This window comes from Lepisosteus platostomus, chromosome 5 (genome assembly GCF_059453375.1).
Source record: "Lepisosteus platostomus isolate fLepPlt1 chromosome 5, fLepPlt1.hap1, whole genome shotgun sequence".
Taxonomy (NCBI): Eukaryota; Metazoa; Chordata; class Actinopteri; order Semionotiformes; family Lepisosteidae; genus Lepisosteus; species Lepisosteus platostomus.
In genome coordinates, this window is record NC_142615.1 from 54,579,626 (window position 1) to 54,602,758 (window position 23,133).

Sequence of the window (23,133 nt, forward strand, 5' to 3'; positions counted from 1 at the left end):
GGGTCAGCACGATGACCAGCGGCTGACCCTACCTGTTTAAATAATGTCCTAGTAATTCTAGTGCCCTGTGTAGTCCTGTAAAAGTGTAGTGTGTTGTTAGGTAATTACCACCCTAACTATGTGTACGTGTTCCGTCAGTCTCCTCATGTGTGTGTAGATCCTGTGTTCGGTTTTGTGTGGTTGTAAACGAATAAAGCTAATGCTTGTTTGTTAATCGCGTCTCCACTTGTCCTTGTTCTGAAAAGAACCTGCAAACGCTATATTGGTGTTAGAAGCGGGCAGAATGGACAACCCGTGGCAGACACGACCCGATTCTGACGCTGGAAGAAACAGAACCCATCGGCAGCGCACATAGGGAGCCTGAGCAACTCCTGGGTGCGACAGGTGGCCACAGCCCTTACCAGGGCTATTCAATAGTGGTTCCGCTGGTAGAATTGGGGTGACTGGCCGCTACTCCTGGTCAGATAGAGGATACTCTCCCTGCTGGAGCCGATCAGCAATTCTCACACCCATTGGCGCGGGTGAGACCAGGTCGCTACGATGGGGAAGCGCTGTGGGAAATCTACGAGGCGCAGTTCCAGCTCGCGGCCCGGACGAATGGCTGGAGCCGGGCGGAGATGATCGGCCACCTGGCGGCGACGCTGGAAGGAGTGGCCTGCCAGGCGCTCCTGGACGTCCCGGAGGAGGACAGAGGCGAATACACGGCGCTGGCGGCGGCTCTTGGTGTAGAGGAGGCGCCGGACTTGATGCGGGAGAGGCTGGCTCTGCGGCGGCGCCAACCAGGAGAGCGACTGGGCCCGGTTGCCGCTGATGTCGCGTTCCTCGCCCGCCGAGGATACCCAACCTTCCCCTGGGAGGCGCAGCGGGAGATGGCTCTCCAGGCTTTTCTCAAGGCCCTCTCACCCGAGGAGCTGCGGCGCCACGTGCAGCTGGCCACGCCAACATTGCTGGAGCAGGCCTTGGCCCTTGCTACACGGGCTGAGGCCGTGTTCGGGGTGGCTGGAAGTGCCAGCAGACGCAGTGCGCCCTGCCGGCTGACCGAGGCGGCGACGGAGGAATCCAGCGAGGGGGAAGAGGAGCCAGCCTGGGCAGCAACCCCCGCGGAACAGCCCCGCATACTGTTTTACAACCGCTGCCGGGCACCCGAACCTCGCACTCCTCGATCAGCGTCGGGAAACGGGAACGGGGCGACTCAGCGTGGGGAAGGCCGCCCCTCGAACACCTCAACCCCCGCTCCGGAGAGCGCTGTTAAGACCGGCGCCACTCACGCCACCGTGGGGCGAGTCGGCTGTAGCCGGGGCCTGTACCTCCACTGCAAAATCGAGGACCAACCCTGCCTGGCCCTACTCGACACCGGTTCATCGGTAACCCTACACCGGCCGGGCGTCCTCCCCGACACCGAGGGCACCAACCCCCCAGGATGGGAGGCCTCCAGCCTGCGGCTATGGACCGTGACGGGACAGCTCGCTGCAGTCCGGGGGAAACAGGTGCTTGCCTTCCGTCTAGGTGCAGCGACGGTCCGCCACCCCTGCTACCTCGCACCCATCCAGGAGGACTGCATTCTGGGGCTGGACGTACTGCAGCGAGTGGGGGCCAGTTTGGACTTGAGCTGGCAGGAGTTGGTGTGGCAGGGGGAGCGACTTCACCTGGTGGAGGGCAGGCCCGGCGAAGGCTGAGGGACGCGGGCTTGCCGGAGCCGGGAGAAAAAGAGGCAGTGGCGGAGGCAGTCGCCGGGGCAGACCAGGCCTGTGAGCCGGGGAGCGAGCGTGCTGGATCCTGCTCCCGAGTCAGCCGGGGGGCCAGACAAGGCGGCGGCGGCGGGAGCCGAGCGTTGCGTGGAAGCGAGGCGCGCCATTGAGGATCTCTACCAGCGGAGCTGCGAGGGCCTCGATCAGGACCAGCGGCAGCGGCTCCAGGCACTACTCGCCCAGAACGAGGATCTCTTTGCGGCGATAGATGAGGACTGCACCCGCACTGCCCTGGTCCAACACGAGATCAACACCGGCGACGCTCGGCCCATCCGCATCCCACCGGGACGCATGGTTCACTCCAAGCGGACTGCCGCCGAGGAAAAGATCCGGGAGATGGCCGGAGATGACCGGGGGTGATTGAGCCCTCCGCGAGCCCGTGGTCGGCGCCAGCTGTACTGGTAAAAAAAAAAGACGGCTCGTGGAGGTTCTGCGTCAACTACCGCAAGGTGAACGAGGTCACCCGGAAAGATTCCTACCCCCTGCCGAGAATAGATGACGCCCTAGACTACATCACCGGGTCGACCTGGTTCAGCTCCCTGGACCTCCGCTGCAGCTTCTAGCAGGTACCGCTTGCTCCCGATGCTCGCCCGAAGATGGTCTTTTCTATCGGCCAGGGCCTCTGGCAGTTTACTGTCATGCCTTTTGGCCTGTGCAATGTCCAGGCGACGTTCGAGAGGCTGATGGAGAGGGTGCTGGCATCTGTCCCGCGGAACCAGTGTGTGCTGTATCTGGATGATCTGCTGGTTCATGCCCGGGGCTTCGACCAGGCCTTGACGAACCTCCAGGCGGTGCTGGCCTGAGGCTCAACCCCCGCAAGTGCGAGCTCCTGCGGCGGGAGGTGAGCTTCCTGGGACATGTTGTTGGACCGCGAGGGGTGGCTACAGACCCAGGTAAGGTCGCCGCAGTGAGGGACTGGCCGACTCCACGCACCGTCACGGAGCTCCGCAGCTTTCTGGGGTTGGCCTCGTACTACCGGAGGTTAGTCCGGGACTTTGCCAGCATCGCTGCCCCGCTGCACTGCCTCACCGACAAGGGCCGCCGTTTCGACTGGGACTCGGGCTGTGAGACTGCCTTCGGCCGGTTGCGTGAAGCTCTGGTGGGGGCCCCCGTGCTGGCCTACCCCGACCCGCGGTTGCCGTATGTTCTCGACACCGACGCGAGTGATTTGGGGGTGGGTGCGGTGTTGGCGCAGGAGGGGCCGGATGGGGAGCGCGTAGTGGCCTACTATAGTCGGGCTTTGACTAGGCCTGAGCGGAACTACTGCGTGACCCGTCGCGAGCTGCTGGCGGTGATGGCGGCGGTCCACCACTTCAGGCCGTACCTGTTCGGGACCCGGTTCCGGCTGAGGACCGACCATGCGTCCCTCACCTGGCTGCTCCACTTTAAGGAGCCGAAGGGGCAGATGGCGCGATGGATAGAGATCCTGCAGGAGTACGACTTCACTGTCGTGCACCGTGCGGGGTCTCGCCATCTCAATGCCGACGCTCTCTCGCGGCGCCCCTGCGAGGCCGCAGACTGCCACCACTGCGCCTGGCGGGAGCAGCGTGAGGAGGCTGTCTGCACCGTGGCGGGGGTGAGCACCGCGGCCACGGCCCGGGAGGGGCCGCTGGGGGTGGGCCTGCCAGACCTGGCGCAGCGTCAGGCAGCTGATCCTGACGTGGGGCCGGTGCTCCGCTGGAGGGCAGCAAACACAGCGGGGCGGGGGAAGTAGACGACACGACACATGCAGGTACATTCAGCTCCGGCGGGAACGAGTCATTTGTCGGTCTTTTCAAGGGCTGGGAGCCGAGTAATCCTTCGCTTGTATCGTTTCTCCCCGGTGGCTAGATCTCACCCTGCGACTCTCGACTGGGCTCACCCACGGCAGCCCAGCAGGTGTGAGCCTAGCCGGCACCCGGATGAGAGATTCCCCCCGGAAAAGCTCAGGTTGCTGCTGCTCCTGCAAGAGGTGTGACTGGGACCAGTAGGGAGCGCTCACCCTGCGGTCTGTGTGGCTTTCTTATGCCCCAGCATCCTGATGGCGACACTCTGCTGCACAAACAGGCGCCGTCCTTCGGGGGAGGCGTAAAACCGAGGTCCCGAACCTCCTTGGCCATTAAGAAATCCCAGGGTGTCTCTCAAAAGAGATGCCGGGGGTGTCACTCTGGTGTTAGTGTTCCCCTTTACCAATCAGTCGGGGTCTCCTCCTAATCCCCGTCTCATATGTAACAATCAATGACGAGGCCCCCCTGTCCCGCGATATTGTACTTGTCTCATGGCCGCTGGCTGGCGCCGTGAGATTTAGTACTCGTGCAAGAGACCGGGGACAGAGCGCGAACGCGGTCCCCCGCCCCCCACAAAGTGTGCGCTCCAGGTTCCCTCTCGGGGCTCTGCAACACAGTGGAAAGGCAGCGAGAAGGAGCCTCTTGCTCTGACGCCGCAAGGCCACAAGAGGGCGGAGGCGCCGCGCGCCCGGCCGACGTTTTGGACTGGTGCGCTTTATGTGCTGAAATAAACACGCGACAGCCCAGAAATGTTTTGAGTGCTGTGCACTGGAGGTTTTTTTCTTGTGAAGACTTGCCTTGTGCTCCTCCGAGCAGTTTGTTTGTTCTCCTCCAGTGCGGGACAAGCCAACACAAGGGAGCACATTCGCCAACATCCAGGTATGCAATGCGATTTGGAAAGAGGCTCCTTTCCAAAGAGTTGCACACGAACGATCCTTCAGTCCAACTCGGAGGGCACGGAGCCCCAGCCACACACAGCTTCAAGTAGCGAGTCAGGCGCCATGGCTTTCGCTTGCGGCCACACCACCCTGAATGTGTCCGATCTCGTCTGTTCTCAGAAGCTAAACAGGGTTGGGCCTGGTTAGTACTTGGATGGGAGGGGTGGGTGTAAGGGCCTGACGATACTGCTTTACGCAGAGAGTGGCAGGGGTGGGATGTCAGGGCCTGACGAGACTGCATTCTGCAGAGAGTTGAGGGGAAGGTGTCACTTCTTTATGCAGAGAGTGGCAGGGGTGGGATGTCAGGGCCTGAAGGTATTGCTTTTCGCAGATAGTGGCGGGGGTGGGATGTCAGGGCTTGACGACACTACTTTATGCAGAGAGTGGAGGGGTGGGTGTCAGGGCCATACGATACTTCTTTACGCAGAGAGTGGCGGGGGTGGGATGTCAGGGCCTGAAGATACTGCTTTTCGCAGACAGTTGAGGGATTGATGTCAGGGCCATACGACAGTGCTCCACTCAGCCCACTGCTTGAATTTGTACTCCTCCTCTCTCTCCTTACCTCTACCTCTCCCTCTCTCTACCTCTCTCCCTACCTCTCCCTTTTCCCCTCCCTACCTCTCTCCCTACCTCTACCTCTCCCTCTCTGTGAGGCCAGCAGGGGGCGCTCACCCTGCGGTCTGTGTGGGTCCTAATGCACCAGTATAGTGACAGGGGACACGATCTGGCCCTCCAGCAACAAGCAGGTTACCAGATCTAGACAAAGGGGGCAACTCTTAGTCGTATGAGCTTAGTCACACATCGCAGCGATTAAAAAAACAAAACAAACATATTATGTCCATTACTAATGACTTTTTTTTCCTACATTGAAAGTCTCTTTCCCGGGTGATTTTCTAGCGCGACTGGGGCTCTTCATTTCTCCTCGGTGTCTCATTGCGGGCGGATTTGAAACAGACCACAGAACCTGCCGCTGCAGTGCTCTCGGTTAGGGGCTCTCATCCTGCATCACCAATCTTCCACAGGAGGGACGGAGCTGGATTTCTGTCTGGAAAATAAACTCCAGAGTGAGAGAGAGAGCAGAGAGGGGTAGGGAGAGGTAGAGAGAGGTAGAGCGGTAGAGAGGTAGAGAGAGGGAGAGAGGTGGAGGGCAAGGGAGAGGGAGAGAGGTGGAGAGAGAGAGGGGGTTAGGGAGAGAGGGAGAGGGAGAGATAGAGGTAGGGAGAGAGGTAGGGAGGGGAAAAGGGAGAGGTAGAGAGAGGGAAAGGTAGAGGTAGGGAGAGAGAGGGAGGAGGAGTACAAATTCAAGAAGGAGAAAATCCACAACACAACACAGGCGTCGGCATGCGTGGGCTACAAAAGGAACAAGTAAAATGTTTCTTCTGGGCTGAAAACAGAAGGAAGGAAAACACACCGTTGCGGCGCTACGGCACAAAGACGCCGAGCCAGTTGAGCACAGCAAACCCAACCTGTTCTCACAAGTTGCTTGCACTTCAGGCGAAATAAAAGCTGCTGAGCTAAATCAGGAAAGCGGTAACTATTAGGACTGCTCACTGTTCCTCAGGCTGGGACAGGAGAGCACACACTGTATTATTATTATTGAGAGACAGGCTCACTGTCTGTTCCTCAGGCTGGGACAGGAGATCACACACTGTATTATTATTATTGAGAGACAGGCTCACTGTCTGTTCCTCAAGCTGGGACAGTGGATCACACACTATATTATTATTACTGAGAGACAGGCTCACTTTCTGTTTCCCAGACTGGAACAGGAGATCACACACTGTATTATTATTACTGAGAGACAGGCTCACTGTGTCTTCGTTTGGGCTGGGACAGTAGATCACACACTGTATTATTATTACTGAGAGAGAGGCTCACTGTCTGTTCCCCAGGCTGGGACAAGAGATCACGCACTGTATTATTATTGAGAGACAAACTCACTGTCTGTTCCTCAGGCTGGGACAGGAGATCACACACTGTATTATTATTATTGAGAGACAAGCTCACTGTCTGTTCCCCAGGCTGGGACAAGAGATCACGCACTGTATTATTATTGAGAGACAAACTCACTGTCTGTTCCTCAGGCTGGGACAGTAGATCACACTGTATTATTATTATTGAGAGTCTGGCTCACTGTTCCCGAGGTTGGGACAGGAGATCCCACACTGTATTATTATTATTTAGAGATAGACTCAGTCTTTTCCTCAGTCTGGGACAGGAGGTCACACACTGTATTATAATTGTTGAGAGACAGACTCACTGTCTTTTTCTCAGTCTGGGACAGGTGGTCACACACTATATTATTATTGAGAGACAGGCTCACTGTCTGTACCTCAGGCTGGGACAGTAGATCACACTGTATTATTATTATTATTAATATTATTGAGAGTCTGGCTCACTGTTCCCCAGGCTGGGACAGGAGATCCCACACTGTATTATTATTATTTCGAGACAGGCTCACTGTTTGTTCCTCAGGCAGGGACAGGAGATCCCACACTGAATTATTATTATTGAGAGACAGACTTACTCTCTGTTCCTCAAGCTGAGAGAGGACATCACATACTGCATTATTATTGATTGACAGGCTAACTGTTCCTCAGGCTGGGACAGGAGATCACACACTGTATTACTATTATTGAGAGACAGGCTCACTGTCTGTTCCTCAGGCTGGGACAGAGGATCACACACTGTTTTATTATTATTTAGAGACAGGCTCACTGTATGTTCCTCAGAGTTGGACAGGAGATCCCACACTGAATTATTATTATAGTGAAACAGGCTCACTGTATGTTCCCCAGGCTGGGACAGGAGGTCATACATTATATTATTATTATAGAGAGACAGGCTCACTGTATGTTCCACAGGCTGGGACAGGAAATCACACTGTATTATTATTATTGAGAGACAGACTCACTGTCTTTTCCTCAGTCTGGGACAGTTGGTCACATACTGTATTATTATTATTGAGAGACAGGCTCACTGTTCCTCATGCTGGGGCAGTAGATTACACTGTATTATTATTATTACTGAGAGTCTGGCTCACTGTTCCCCAGGCTGGGACAGGAGATCACACACTGTATTATTATTATTGAGAGACAGGCTTACTCTCTGTTCCACAGGCTGAGACAGGACATCACATATTGTAATATTATTATTGATTGACAGGCTCACTGTTCCTCAGGCTGGGACAGGAGATAACACACTGTATTATTATTATTTAGAGACGGGCTCACTGTCTGTTCCTCTGGCTGGGACAGGGGATCACACACTGTATTATTACTGAGAGACAGGCTCACTCTCTGTTCCTCAGGCTGGGACAGGAGATCACACACTCTATTATTATTATTGACAGATAGGCTGACTGTCTGTTCCTCAGACTGGGACAGGAGATCACACACTATATTACTATTATTGACAGATAGGCTCACTGTGTCTTCACTTGGGCTTGAAAAGGAGATCACACACTGGATTATTATTATTGAGAGACAGGCTCACTCTATGTTCCCCAGGCTGGGGCAGGATATCACACTGTATTATTATTATTGAGAGACAGACTCACTGTCTGTACCTCAGGCTGGAGCAGGAGATCACACACTGGATTATTATTATTGAGAGACAGGCTCACTCTATGTTCCCCAGGCTGGGGCAGAATATCACACTGTATTATTATTACTGAGAGACAGGCTCACTCTCTGTTCCTAAGAGTTGGACATGAGATCCCACAATAAATTATTATCATAGAGAGACAGGCTCACTGTATGTTCCCCAGGCTGGGTCAGGAGATCACAATGTATTATTATTATTGAGAGACAGTCTCACTGTCTGTTCCTCAGGCTGGAGCAGGAGATCACATACTGTATTATTATTATTGATTGACAGGCACACTGTTCATCAGGCTGGGACAGGAGATCGCACCCTGTATTATTATTATTGACAGATAGGCACACTGTGTCGTCATTTGGTCTGGGACAGGAGATCACACACTGTATTATTATTATTGAGAGACAAGCTCACTGTCTGTTCCTTAGGCTGAAACAGGAGATCACACACTGTATTATTATTATTTAGAGACAGGCTCACTGTTCCTCAGGCTGGGACAGGAGATCAGACTGTATTATTAATATTGAGAGACAAGCTCACTGTTCCTCAGGCTGGGACAGGAGATTTCACACTGTATTATTATTATTGAGAGACAGGCTCACTGTTCCTCAGGCTGGGACAGGAGGTCACACTCTGTATTATTATTATTATTGAGAGACAGGCTCACTGTATGTTCCCCAGGCTGGGTCAGGAGCTCACACAGTAATATTATTATTGAGAGACGGGCTCACTGTCTGTTCCTCTGACTGGGGCAGGAAATGACACACTGTATTATTAGTATTGAGAGATAGGCTCAGTGTTCCCCAGGCTGGGACAGGAGATCACACACTGTATTATTATTATTAAGAGACAAGCTTACTGTCTTTTCCTCAGGCTGGGACAGAAAGTCTCACTGTATTATTATTATTGAGAGACAGGCTCACTGTCTGTTCCTCAGGCTGGGACAGGAGATCACACACTGTATTATTATTATTATCGAGAGACCTGCTCTTTCCTGACTGTTCCTTAGGCTGTTACAGGAGATTATAATCTGCTTTATTATTATTGAGAGACTGGCTCACTCCTGTCTGTTCCTCAGATTGAAACAGGAGGTCACACACTGTATTATTATTATTATTGAGAGACAGGCTCACTGTCTGTTCCACAGGCTGGGACAGGAGATTACACAGTTTATTCATATTATTGTTGAGAGACATGCTCACTGTCTGTTCCTCTAGCTGGGGTAGGAAATGACACACCGTATTATTATTACTGAGATATAAGCTCACTGTCTGTTCCTCTGGCTGGGACTGGAGATCACACACTGTTCTATTATCATTGAGAGACATGCTCATGGTTTGTTCCTCAGACTGGGACAGGACATTCCACACTAGGTTATTATTATTGAGAGACAACGTCACTGTTCCTCAGGCTGGGACAGGAGATCACACACTGTATTATTATTATTGAGAGACAGGCTCACTGTTCCTCAGGCTGGGACAGGAGATCACATTGTATTATTATTATTGAGAGACAACGTCACTGTTCCTCAGGCTGGGACAGGAGATCACACACTGTATTATTATTATTGAGAGACAGGCTTGCTGTCTGCTCCTCAGGCTTGGACAGGAGATCACACACTGTTGTAGTGTGCTCTCACAAGGCACCAGTTCTGTAGGGGTTTGGGCATTTACTGGGACAATTATTTTTGTGGCAGTAAATCACAAAATTGATTATTTTAATGGTCTTAGAATCCAACCATGCGATATAACTCAAAGTACCTCAACAGGTACTAATACACGAGGATTCATTTATTAATATATAGAATATGCATGTAAACCTAACAGATCTTATCGTAAGGGTTATCAGAATACAAAAGATATAAATTCATTCAGTTACAATGAGTTACACATATCAAGAGGACATAAGTTCGGTATATCATTCATTTAGACCGTTTCGTAATTGAACTTGTTTAAAACTTCTACATTAGATACTCAAAACAAGTACATAACCCTTAGGAATTAAATTGATTCTCGTGATTCTTATCTTTCACCCTTTCCGTAGTGTAGCGGCTATCACGTTTGCCTAACACGCGAAAGGTCCCCGGTTCGAGACCGGGTGGAAACAGCCTTGTTCTGCAAGCTCCTGTACATCACAGAGGTATTGAGAGACCGGTCATTTGTTCCCAATGTATTTCCGGTGCCTTCATGCACTCTTGTACCAAACGGACGTTACTTCTGTACGCGGAGCCGATCATTTGCAATTGGGCTGTGCCGACAGACCAGGACGAGCTCTGTCGGCTCAAAAGCAGCACAGGACCTGCAAGAACAACAGAAAGATTAGCATCCAGCGGGGGCCTCTTAGTGAGCCCAAGATCTCATCAAGAATCGGCTCCAGCAACAGGGCTGGGCGCATTGTTCCATTCTCCGACCACTCTCGGTGTAAACAAGTCCCTCCTGGTCTCTGCTTGAAATGCACTTTCCTGCGTTTGCTTTGGTGTAACTGGCTTCCCCTGCATGGGCGAATGTGAAGAAGATCCTTAGTAAGTCATTGAAGAAAACCGAGAAGAGGTCGGAGTGGCCTCTGTCTTTCATCAACGATCCAGTCAGGCAGTACTCTGCAAAGCGCCGTTCGTTCACATCGATTGGCTTTTTTTTGCCTTCATTCGTGCAAGTAGTAAAAGCAGACGCCCCTATTCTGCCGTGACCCGGATTCGAACCGGGGTTGTTGCGGCCACAACGCAAAGTACTGACCACTATACGATCACGGCGAGTTACCGATACACACGTGGCAGGGCGGAAAAGGCTGTGCTCTCTTCGTGTGACATAATTCGGAAAAGTCCTGACGTTGCATTTCAACTGAGCCCCAGTATACATCGACCCTTCGACACTCTGAGTGACAACTCTCTTGCGTGTTTTCTCATATTTATGTAGTTTGTGTGCATGATGCCGTGAACAGTGTGGTTGTTCGATGCCATATGGTCTAGGGGTTAGGATTCCTGGTTTTCACCCAGGCGGCACGGGTTCGACTCCCGGTATGAGAACGTGTCGGTTTTGCCTCCTGCTTTCCAAAAGATCAGCACCGTGTGCGAAGGAGCCGCATTAAAACCACTCGAACGTGCGAGAAGAGGGGGCGCTTATTTCCAACCGAAACTTCTCGCGTGTGAGACGAGCTGATCATCGCTGTGGGAGGGTTACTCTGGTAGACAGGGCTGACCTTCGGCAATAGGATTTATACTCTCCAAGATGATATTTGCACTTTCTGGAGAGGCGATTTTCTCCACTTCAGTAGCCCGATTTCGTCGATTGCGTGGGGAGGGCTGTAGAATGTGGCGCCGCCTTTCCTGCTCCGTCCATGACAGGCGTGCTGGTCTCTGGAGAGAGAGCACGGTCCATCAGCGCACTCCAATAAAGGCACTGGAAGCAGCTGAATCGCATTGGCGAAGCTCAGCGCTGGGCCGCTGGGCACGTCTTACCACCGTTTCCGTAGTGTAGTGGTTATCACGTTTGCCTCACACGCTAAAGGTCCCCGGTTCGAAACCGGGCGGAAACAGACTTCTTTTGTTGCCACGCACAAAAGGGGATTGGGGATTCGCCTAGCGCTGTGATCGAACAGACCCACTCACCTCTTAGTGTGGCGGGATCTGCACAGTGCATGTCGCAGCGCATCCTGCTTTCACTTCAATGCGCGTCCTGATGTACCCCGGTCTCCCGCGTGACAGGTGGGGACAGGTGACAGGTCCTATACTAACGAGGAAGACATCGCTCTCTCCGACCCCCGGCATCGTGTCCCGACCCACCGTGCTGGAAGCCGACGCGTGCTGTGATTCCTTTATGGAGCAGAAATGACAACCGAGGAGACGAGAGATCATTTCAGCATTTCGCGTCTGAACGGAAAACACAAACGACCAACTCGGAAGGACTTGCCTTTGACGCTTTTCAAAGTGTTCTTTGTGCACGACGACTGCGCCGCCTAGCAGATACAAATGGGTTGTACAACTTTGAACTAGAAAATGGAAGAGGGCTAAGCCCCCTCTCTTTTAGCCCAGGTTCGATCTGTCTCCCAGAATCACCAAGGCGCACGCACACACACACACCCGTGCCATTGAAGTGCTCTGCTTCATTTCTAAGGGCCACTCAACATTCACTCCTACCCCGAGTGCAGAAAAGACAGCGTCCGCAGCAACAACAGCTCAGGTCTCTGCACAGGAGCTAAGCTGCCCTCATCTCCTCTGCTCTGCGGCTCCTGCGGAGCGGAGTCCTGCCTGGAGCCGTGTTTGCAGGCGGAAGCTCCCCGCGCCCTGTCTGTGCGTTGTGTCCAAGAGCTCCTGGGAGGAAGAGAGAGCCCTCCCACTCGGGGGCTTTTCCACGGTCTGTGTGAGGAGGGGCGGGTGTGTCCAGTAGCTTATCGAGCGGAAGCCTGGGGCGGCGGAGAGCTGTGATCGTGCAGACCTTGAGGTGTCACCTCTTTGTCTGCTTTCCCGCCCCCCCTCCGCCCAAGCTCTGCTCCAAAGTAGCCCGGCAACCCCTCACACCTGCACGTGTCACAACCTAAGGTGTGGTCATGAGACACCCATGGGGTGTCGTTCTGTTCTTGCTAATTGTTTCCTGCCCGTCGCATGCGAGGAAGATGCGCTGGACAGAGCTCAGAGGGTGCACCTGGGTGGCTTTCCTTCTGAGTGACGTTCCTGCAACACTCTCCCGCTACTCTTGGTGCGCTCATGCCACAACACAGGAATGCCGGAGCAGGTGGCTGGGGGCTCTGCGCACTGCTGAAATAGCTCAGTTGGGAGAGCGTTAGACTGAAGATCTAAAGGTCCCTGGTTCGATCCCGGGTTTTGGCATTTTGTTTCATCGCGCCCTTTGTTCCTCTCTCCAGCGCCCCCTGCCTAAAGTGACGCGGCCCTTTCTCAGCCCGAAACGCAAGCGAGACACCAGCAGCGGTCCCTGCAGGTTTCCGTAGTGTAGCGGCTATCACGTTCGCCTAACACGCGAAAGGCCCCAGGTTAGAGACCGGGCGGAAAGAGCCTCGTTTTGCACGCTCCTGTACTTCACAGAGGTCTTGAGCGACCGGTCATTTGCTCCCAATGTATTTCCGGTGCCTTCGTGCACTCTTGTACCAAACGCACGTTCCTTCTGTACGCAGAGCCGATCATTTGCAATTGGGCTGTGCCGACAGACCAGGACGAGCTCTGTCGGCTCAAAAGCAGCGCAGGACCTGCAAGAACAACAGAAAGATTAGCATCCAGCGGGGGCCTCTTAGTGAGCCCAAGATCTCATCAAGAATCGGCTCCAGCAACAGGGCTGGGCGCATTGTTCCATTCTCCGACCACTCTCGGTGTAAACAAGTCCCTCCCTGTCTCTGCTTGAAATGCACTTTCCTGCGTTTGCTTTGGTGTAACTCGCTTCCCCTGCATGGGCGAATGTGAAGAAGATCCTTAGTAAGTCATTGAAGAAAACCGAGAAGAGGTCGGAGTGGCCTCTGTCGTTCATCAACGATCCAGTCAGGCAGTACTCCTCTGAAAAGCGCCGTTCGTTCACATCGATTGGCTTTTTTTTGCCTTCATTCGTGCAAGTAGTAAAAGCAGACGCCCCTATTCTGCCGTGAACCGGATTCGAACCGGGGTTGTTGCGGCCACAACGCAAAGTACTGAGCACTATACGATCACGGCGAGTTACCAATACACACGTGGCAGGGCGGAAAAGGCTGTGCTCTCTTCGTGTGACATAATTCGGAAAAGTCCTGACGTTGCATTTCAACTGAGCCCCAGTATACATCGACCCTTCGACACTCTGAGTGACAACTCTCTTGCGTGTTTTCTCATATTTATGTAGTTTGCTTGCATGATAACGGGAACAGCGTGGTTGTTCGCTGAAATATGGTCTAGCGGTTAGGATTCCTGGTTTTCAGCCAGGCGGCCCGGGTTTCAACATCCGGTATGAGAACGTGTCGGTTTTGCCTCCTGCTTTCCAAAAGATCAGCACCGTGTACGAAGGAGCCGCATTAAAACTACTCGAACGTGCAAAACGTGACCGGGGAAAAGTTAACTTGAAGTTAGAAAACGATTTTGGCACGCCTGTAGGGCTTTCGCAAAATCTCTTAGAATTACAAAAACACATGCTTTATGTAACATTGTGAATGCTTTTTTTTAAACCTCCGGTTTTTCATCGATGCGTGATTACGCACGAACTGGAACCCAGGGACCGCTGTGTGCACACGTTCACAACGCGAGAAATACTGTTCAATACTGTCAATATGACCATAGGAAGCAGAACAGCGCAGTCTCCAATTACCCAGACTGTAAGCACGGGAATAAAGCTTTGTTTGATTTCTGAAACCCCTCCTTTACGTCCTGTTTTCATTCAGGTAAGGGTCAACTATATTGACAATACTACTGACAGCAGGAAGATTAAAATATTCTTTACTCAGCGGCTTATTAAAAAGAGCTCCCATGATGTTCCAAGAGACTTTTTATACAGAACACTGACACAGCTTTGTGTTCTGAATCTCTTTTTCTCGTGCTTTTATTTAATGTGGCACAATGCACTGGGATAGGGGTATTCTGTTCACAAACCAATAGCATTTAAATCACAGCACCCACAATGCTGCAGGTAAGTGTTTTGCACACTAAGCAGGTCCTCTGACTTTTCCCAGCTTTGTTTTGGGTTGTGGCCCTTTTATTTTTTTATGATTTTCCGAAGATAACACTAAAGGTAACACACTGGGATAGGTGGGTCTTTTTCATGGCTCAATAGCAATTCAAATACAACAGCCACACTGCTGAACCCAAGTGTTTTACACACCAGACAGGCCCCCGAACCTCATACAACCTTGCTGTGGCTGTGGCCCCTTTCTTTATTTTTTATGATTTTCTGAAGATAACACTACAGGTAATACACTGGGACAGGTGGGTCTTCTTCATGGCTTCATGATTTTTTGACTGTAATCAAGTGTTGTGCACACAAGGCAGGCCTCCTGACCTTTCACAGTCATGCTTTGTTGTGTGAAACTTTAATTCTCTTTTTAGGATTTTTTGAGCATCAAAACTTCCAACTTCCACCGAGATGAATGGGGTGCTCTTCAATAGCTTTTTCATCTATACACACAAGCGTATATAACCAAGACACTCAGAACCAACAGAATCAACCTGAAGTCATAGAAAATCAAGAATGCCCCCGAGACACCTGCACCCCCCTCCTGGACCACTCTGGTATCAACACCCCCAAACCAATCCATGCCAGCTAACAAGACTCAGAATCGGTGCAACCCTCCAACATGGACCAAGAGCAGGATGGGACAAGAACCTGCACCACACTACGCACCCCTCAGACCTGTGGTCAAGGGCTGGTGGAGTAGGGGATATGATCAACGAATTTCTGAGGTTTTCTAAACTTGAAAAAAAAAATGAGTTGGAATGACAATATGTGGTCAACACTGTCAAACAGAGTCCTTGGAGAGGATTGCCCCAGCAACAAGAAATGGTTATCAGTGATTTGGCATGAAGATAGAAAAAAAGTAAGAACCCAAGTGCTTAGGGCACAGAAGGGGGTGAGTATTGGTAAGGATTCCAAACCAGATGACAGTACACAATCTATAGTCAGTATTTCAAGTCAAAGTGAGGGACATAGTTTGGAAGGCAACACAGAGCTCAGAAGTTCATCAGAAGATACAAAAGATGCATGGGCTGCACACGGCAGCACAGACAGTGGTGACATGTTTGAAGGAGAAAAAAAATCTGTGTAGAATCAGAAAAAAAGCCTGAAGAGCACAGTGAATATTCCCAGGGGGCAAGCTTGTCTGGGACGTCACCTCAGGATAGAAGGGGATTAAGAAAGATTATGTCTGTGCCTAAAACTTTCAAAGTATGTCTAAAGGCTGAACAATGGAGAAAAATAGCACCTCTAAAAGGTACATCTAAACTAAGACGACCATGGAGCACATCTTTAGTACCATGTTTGACATCTCAACATGTACTACCGAGAGAGTGCAGCATGTAGAAACTGACTACAGCTGGGCCCTGATTCACAGTGTTTTTTTTGCCTTCAATGGGGACACCATCCATGCATACTTAAATCGTGCAATGAAAGTCTGCCAAGGCAAACTTAAGTACACAGAACTTCAGATGTTCACTGTTCTGCACCTTTGCTCTGCCCATGTCATAAAGGCTGTCTCTCAAGCAATTAGTAAAAAAACATCAGACAAAGGACTGCGAGACTTTGCAACATTTTCCTTTGCCATCCTGCAAAACAGCACAACTTTGAGTGTTGCCAGAAATGTTTTCAAACACATGTGTATTGTAGGTTCACAACTGAAGTCCAATCTAGTGTCTGCCTCCTTAACGCTTACATTTCTCAAACAACCACACCAGACCAGATGGAAAAGGAAGCAGAAGTCAAAGACACAGATGAGGTACTATACCCAAAAATGAGAGGCAGCCTGGGCTGCTCTCCTTTCGCTGTGGAGTTCAAAGGTATTTATGAAGCATATCGGTTCAACGACATGATGACTATGGGACACAACACAATGTGAACCCCTATTTCTGTGAAGACATAATTAGATTTCTGTTGCGAAGATACATGGCATTATTTCCACTGTGGAGTGGAATTTTGTTGGGTGACCTGACAAGATATGCTTCAGACAGCAAAAAAGACATATCAATGTCAGAGGTAGCACAAACAAGAGCCACTAACTGTCATGTTGAGACCTGGTTTGGCATTGTCAAGCAATCAATACTTCAGCACAGGAGGAAACTGAGGCCAGCAGAGTTTATTACGATAATGAGAAAATCCCTCTAGGGTGGTACAGAGAACATATAATCCAAAATGATCTCCCCAAAAAGGTTTTGATGGCACCATTGATCACCACTAAAACACGTCATGAACATGCACTGGAACAATGGGCAAAGAGAGCACCAGGTGTAGGCAAAGAAACAAAAAATTAATTCTACAGCGCACCACAGAAAATTCCAATCCCCCGAAAAATGAGAAAACAGGGAAAAAAAAGTTAGCAATAGAAATATTGAAACAAGTGAAAAATCGCCAGATGACAGCAACGGCCTGCAAATTCAGCAGGGGAAAGCAGGAACCACAGAATGTAAAGAATGGCAGCACAAAGAAGAAAGGAAAGTGTCACCCAAGCAAGCTGCCGTGGGCATGGCTGAAGTGATCACACCACAGTGTGATGCACGCCCCATCTCAAAACTTATAAAAGAGAAAACAGATTTCAAAAAGAAGGTAGGATTTGTATTTCAAATATTTCTCTGTGTGGACATTCACTTCTTTTTCAGAGCTTATGAATGTCATCTTCTACTACTGTAGGTGTTCTTTGTCGTTTCTCTCTAACTTGTTATACTTGTTGACATACTTGTGTTATACTTGTGGTGTGTAATCTCAATTTTCATTATGTTAGGTCCAGTGATCTCTTGTGTATGCTTTTGGCTTGGTAAATCTTTTTTAGGTACACGCCCTTTGGAACATCAATCCGAGTGAATTAATGGTTGCAGTTTTGCCATCCATGCACAGTGCAGACACATATATTCTCAGACACTCGGAGTTTGTGTCTCTGAAACCAGATGAGTGGCTCATAGGCGAGGTAAGATGAAAGTGTTTGATTGCATGCATTTGTTAAGGTTTCTGAGCTTTTGTGTAATCAAATGTGTGTGAGTGCGTGAAATCACATCTTCTTCAATTGTGTTTGCTTTTTCCATAAGACCATTGAGTGTTACTTTCAAGTAGCGAAAGAATCCATGGACTTGGGGAAGAAGATTTTCCTAATGAACCACTACACAACTGGTGTAATCATGAGTGGGAATAGAGAGCGCATGGCTAGACAACGTTTGTCCAAGGTAAGGACATCAAACACAAATGTTGATGGATTACATTAGTGAGGGGGCAAACATGGTTTTTCACTAACTGATGATTGTTTTATCAATAGAGAAACAAGGAGAGCTACAAGCAATCAAAACAGGTCACAACTGTGCCCATGGTGCTGCCTAAAGAAACTACCTTTATAGTCAGAAATCAAAATTCAAAGGTAGCACACCATCCCTGTGAGGCAGCCTGTTGTACTAATCTTGTCATTCTTTTCATTACAGGTCAACTTTGAAAACTATGAAGCCATTATTAGCTTTTTTAACACTGGTGTCCACTGGAAATTGTTGGTAAGTGTGGTGCAGGTAATCCAAAACAGCGTAGGTTTATAATTACACCTGGAACCATTACAGTTCAAGTGATTATCCTTGTTGCATCTAAAAAAATTACAAAGTCACAATGTATGTGTTCCTCTCCTGTTAAAAAAGGTGGACATTGATAGTGAGTGTCCAAGGCAATGGTGACAGTGCACTTTTCCTAAATTATTATTGTGAATACTGCTGTGTAATGAACAGACAACCAAACAAGTCAAAGTGTCATGTAGGAAAAAAAGTACTGTTAAGTCATTTCCTGACTGTCTTTGCCGAGGTTTGCAAAATATTAAATGTTAAATAATATATAAATATAAATATTATATATATAAAATATTCAAATATTAAAAACCTTTGTTTAAACAACATAAAACTCCTGAAACTGCCTGTGTGTCTGGCCCCACATTAAATGCAACTTCATGTCTGATGATGGGCCCTTTGTTTCTTGCAGTATCTGTATGCTCCATCCCAGAAAGTCTTTGTGGTCGACCCTATGGGGAGTGATGAGATGGGAGACTCCACTGCAGCGGCAAAAAGGTTCAGGTAAGAAATCAAGCATTAGTTTCGTGGTGAAATTCTGCAGGGGCACACATACATTTCAGGTTCAAGTTCAGCATGACAAATATTTCCTCATTTATCAATAACCTATTGTTTTGATTCACAGGGACTTTTTTAAGATGCGAAGGAATGTCCTAGGAAAAGAAGACTGGTTGAATATCAACTGGCACCCAAGCGTGATTGGTCACACCAGGCAAGCAGATGCCTCAAGCTGTGGGGTCTTTGTGATGCAGGTCAGCATAACCTTTCCACGCCAAAATTTTGGACTTAAAACTATTGTATGAGAGATTTTTAGGGAAATAATTGAAACAAACTTTTGTCTGTTAGATGGGCGCAGACATCATTAACAATTTCCCGGATATTCCAACATATATCGAAATAAACAGCAGTGCCAAAGAAATGAGAAAGTTGCGGGAAGACCTGTCAATCAGAATTCTTGAGGCTTCAGGTATTGTACCATTTGATCCTCATTGCCTACGTTTCTTGGTGTATATTATTTTCCTGAAGCATGTTCTCTCTCTGTAACAAGTCTGGATGAAAAAGATTCTCAATTTATTTATATGCAGAACTCATTTGGGTATTCTTTTTGTACTATATAACACAGTGATGAAAAGTTAATTAAATCACATTTCACACAGTTAAAATTCAATGACACTTTGGCCTTCGTCGTGGTTGACACAACCATTGTCTGGGAAAAGTGTGGGTCTAAATTGCCCATAGTGAAGCAAAGCAAACTGAAACATGATAGCTGTGTTATCATGTGCCCCCTTAAAATCATAGCAACACACGCTGACGCAAAAAAGGGTAACAGGTGTTGACAGGAGTATTCTGAGACATGACAATGTGCGGTTTAAGAAGCAGTAGAACACCTAATCAGGAAAGTGCATACGAAAAGGTCTCTATCAAACTGTCTTCAATTATGCAACAATGATCTGTAGATAACATTGGAAAAATCAGTCTATTTGGCATGTTTATTATAGCTCCTCTCCAGGTCATGTGCCTGATGTGTGGAGAAACACCAGTGCGGCAGACAAACTGGGTAAGTGAACATCATCTCTATCTGTATGTGTAATGTAAGCACATAATAACAAAACATGCCAGTGAAAGGTGATAGCTGAACTGATATAAGGTTTACTGTCCGTGTAGATTCAGTGTGACAGTTGTGAAAACTGGTTCCATGAATTGTGCATCTCAAAAGAAGAGTATGAAAGCGCAAAGAATGAAGTAACATGGATATGTACATTTTGCCAACCCCAGTTTGGTGAGTATGCTCTGCATGCAAACTATCACTATGAAAGGGTTTTTTAAGCAGGACATGTAGTTTTAGATTCAGCAGAAACATACAGTAGGATGACATATTTCAGTGGACGTTATAATTGTTTGTTATTGTTAAGAAGTTTGGATTGCAGGCTTGTCTTCTGGCATTAATGGTTCTATAAATTAGAGATAACTTTTCAAAAAACACACCAAAGAAGGCACACATAAAAGATTACTGATAATCTGTGCAATTTATTACATGACACAGGCATCTCAAAGATAGAATTACTGTGTCAGATTAATGATTAGACATGGATGCATCAAATCACTTACTAGGTTTCTTTCCAATAGTATAGAAACAAAGACACAACCATGAACACCTAAAAGAGCTTGCCATTTAGCACAGAAACAATATAACGTCTTGCTGTAAAAACACAAAGTAAGAAAAAAGGAGTTTGATTAAGAGAGATCTGGCAAATTGTGCAAATACCTAGATCTTGATTTGTGACCCATTTATACTCCTTGGATCCTTTGCAGTTCGTAACCCTTCTTACGGTTTTATATTTCAGGCACTGTTGATGAGTGAGCATCCACCCCCTACTCCCGAGCATTACATAAAAGACATGCTGGAAACTCAAGAAGACTGTCAACGTGTTCTCAGCAGAATTCACCTCCAAAAGACACGTAAGTACAAGTTTCAATATCCCCCCAAAAATTTTATCTTGGGTAAGAGTAAACTTTCGTACACTTTGCCAAACAATAATGAAAAACACTAGAACACAAAATCACTAGAAACCATTTGTTATCTATTGCCAGAAACCAAACAAAGTCTGTATGAAAACAGTAAAAAAGTTAATCATGACACAACACAGTCCCTTTTAAATATGATCACTACACACTGTTAACATCACTGTAGTAGTGCAAAGAAATGTAAAACGACAGTATGTCACCATGACATGATTTATGTGAAAGATTTCCAGATAAAATTGTATCCATCCTAGTAAGATAGATTAATCAAGAAATTCCACTCCGTTGTGAGAAAGATCAAAGAAAAATGGCTTCTATCAAATAGAAGTGTATCTAGGGTGATTCCTTTTTATTAGGTTTCCAAAACAGTACTCTATCTACCTTCAGACAGGGCACAGTGCTAAAAGGATTCTAACCGGAACAATAAAACACAATTGCATCATCGAAGTCCGAACCCCACTGGCTTTCAATATCGTACCATGTACATCTCCAGGAGTGGAGACTCATGAAAAAGAACAGCCTAGACACCAAAGTGATACTTTTCTTACAGTAAGGTTAAGGTAGTTGTAGGATGCTGTCTAGATCAATGAACAGATTATGTTAACAATAGCAAGCACGTAGCAGAGCATTTAGGCACACAGCCCCTAAATTGTGGAAATATATGTCAGACCTTTTTAAGGATGCCCCATACCTACAAGCATATTTAACAATGCTGTAGTCTTCTACATCGTCTCTGTAGTCTTCTTTATCCCAAGTGATCTAATTCTTTAGGAGGTGCAGAAACATAGATATCAAGTGGGTAAGTAGACAACCACGTTGCAATTGTTTTTTCTGTGTCTAACCCTTTTTTTTTCTCCACACCATGCCTGCCACTGTTCTCTCTTCGGTGCCTTTGGTTGATATTGAGCTCCGTCCCCCATGACAAGGGATCCTCCTGGATTTCTGAAGCAAGGAACCCAGCCTACAAAACTCAAGATCCTGTACTGCTCAACCCAGTGGATGGGACACACTCAACATTAACATCTAGTCTCACATAATATATGAAATAGAATTCACCGTGTCAATCTGCATGGTTGTGCATGTGAACTGTTTCTAGTAACTACTTGTCATACACAACCAGGACCTGGAGGGGAGGTCAACCATCAGGCCTTGGACCCCCAGAGATTTTTTTTCTCCTTTGGAGTTTTTTGTTTTTCTCTCCTTCGTGCCTGATGGTTACACAGTCACATCATCAAGACTGCATACCACACCTTCATTGTGATTACAGATATAGCTTATTTAAAATGTGAAATTAGGAAAAAACTAAACGAAACATGGGAAATAAAAAGAATGTAAAATCTAAAATTTTCAGATGTTGTGATGAAGCTTTTGACTCATGAATAGCACCCCCCTATCCCAGTGTATTACCTGTAGTGTTATCTTCAGAAACTCATTACAAAATAAAGACAGGGGCCACAGCCACAGTAAGGTTGTATGAGGTTCAGGGGCCTGTCTGGTGTGTAAAACACTTGGTTTCAGCAGAGTGGGTGCTGTATTTGAAATGCTATTGAGCCATGAAGACGACCCACCCGTCCCAGTGTATTACCTGTAGTGTAATCTTCAGAAAATCATAAAAAATTAAAGAAAGGGGCCACAGCTACAGTAAGGTTGTATGAGGTTTGGGGGCCTGTCTGGTGTGTAAAACACTTGGTTTCAGCAGAGTGGGTGCTGTATTTGAAATGCTATTGAGCCATGAAGACGACCCACCCGTCCCAGTGTATTACCTGTAGTGTAATCTTCAGAAAATCATAAAAAATTAAAGAAAGGGGCCACAGCTACAGTAAGGTTGTATGAGGTTTGGGGGCCTGTCTGGTGTGTAAAACACTTGGTTTCAGCAGAGTGGGTGCTGTATTTGAAATGCTATTGAGCCATGAAGACGACCCACCCGTCCCAGTGTATTACCTGTAGTGTAATCTTCAGAAAATCATAAAAAATTAAAGAAAGGGGCCACAGCTACAGTAAGGTTGTATGAGGTTTGGGGGCCTGTCTGGTGTGTAAACCACTTAGTTTCAGCAGAGTGGGTGCTGTATTTGAAATGCTATTGAGCCATGAAGACGACCCACCCGTCCCAGTGTATTACCTGTAGTGTAATCTTCAGAAAATCATAAAAAATTAAAGAAAGGGGCCACAGCTATAGTAAGGTTGTATGAGGTTTGGGGGCCTGTCTGGTGTGTAAAACACTTGGTTTCAGCAGAGTGGGTGCTGTATTTGAAATGCTATTGAGCCATGAAGACGACCCACCTGTCCCAGTGTATTACCTGTAGTGTTATCTTCAGAAACTCATTACAAAATAAAGACAGGGGCCACAGCCACAGTAAGGT

At 48.2% G+C, this 23,133-nt stretch overlaps 4 protein-coding genes and 3 non-coding genes across 7 annotated transcripts in view; 4 read left to right on the forward strand and 3 right to left on the reverse strand.

Moving 5' to 3' along the window:
* Positions 1–23,133, reverse strand: part of LOC148669375 (antigen WC1.1-like) — a 590,051-nt gene that overhangs the window by 394,913 nt on the left and 172,005 nt on the right. The window lies entirely within an intron of this gene.
* LOC148669398 (uncharacterized) overlaps positions 1–23,133 on the reverse strand; it is a 469,383-nt gene that overhangs the window by 241,301 nt on the left and 204,949 nt on the right. The gene's annotated exons all lie outside the window — the stretch shown is intronic.
* The window catches only part of LOC148669520 (uncharacterized), a 97,072-nt gene that overhangs the window by 46,634 nt on the left and 27,305 nt on the right, over positions 1–23,133 (forward strand). The window lies entirely within an intron of this gene.
* On the reverse strand, positions 10,730–10,801 carry trnah-gug (transfer RNA histidin (anticodon GUG)). Its single transcript has one exon. It is a non-coding gene; the product is annotated as a tRNA-His (tRNA).
* Positions 11,511–11,583, forward strand: trnav-cac (transfer RNA valine (anticodon CAC)). Its single transcript has one exon. It is a non-coding gene; the product is annotated as a tRNA-Val (tRNA).
* On the forward strand, positions 12,802–12,874 carry trnaf-gaa (transfer RNA phenylalanine (anticodon GAA)). The gene has a single exon. It is a non-coding gene; the product is annotated as a tRNA-Phe (tRNA).
* Positions 17,777–22,117, forward strand: LOC148669528 (uncharacterized). Its single transcript, XM_088632684.1, has 8 exons — positions 17,777–17,875; positions 18,125–18,190; positions 18,663–18,754; positions 18,876–19,002; positions 19,097–19,217; positions 19,750–19,808; positions 19,916–20,030; positions 20,596–22,117. Exons 1-8 carry the CDS (start codon positions 17,777–17,779, stop codon positions 20,610–20,612), a joined length of 696 nt encoding a protein of 231 aa, XP_088488810.1. The 3' UTR covers positions 20,613–22,117.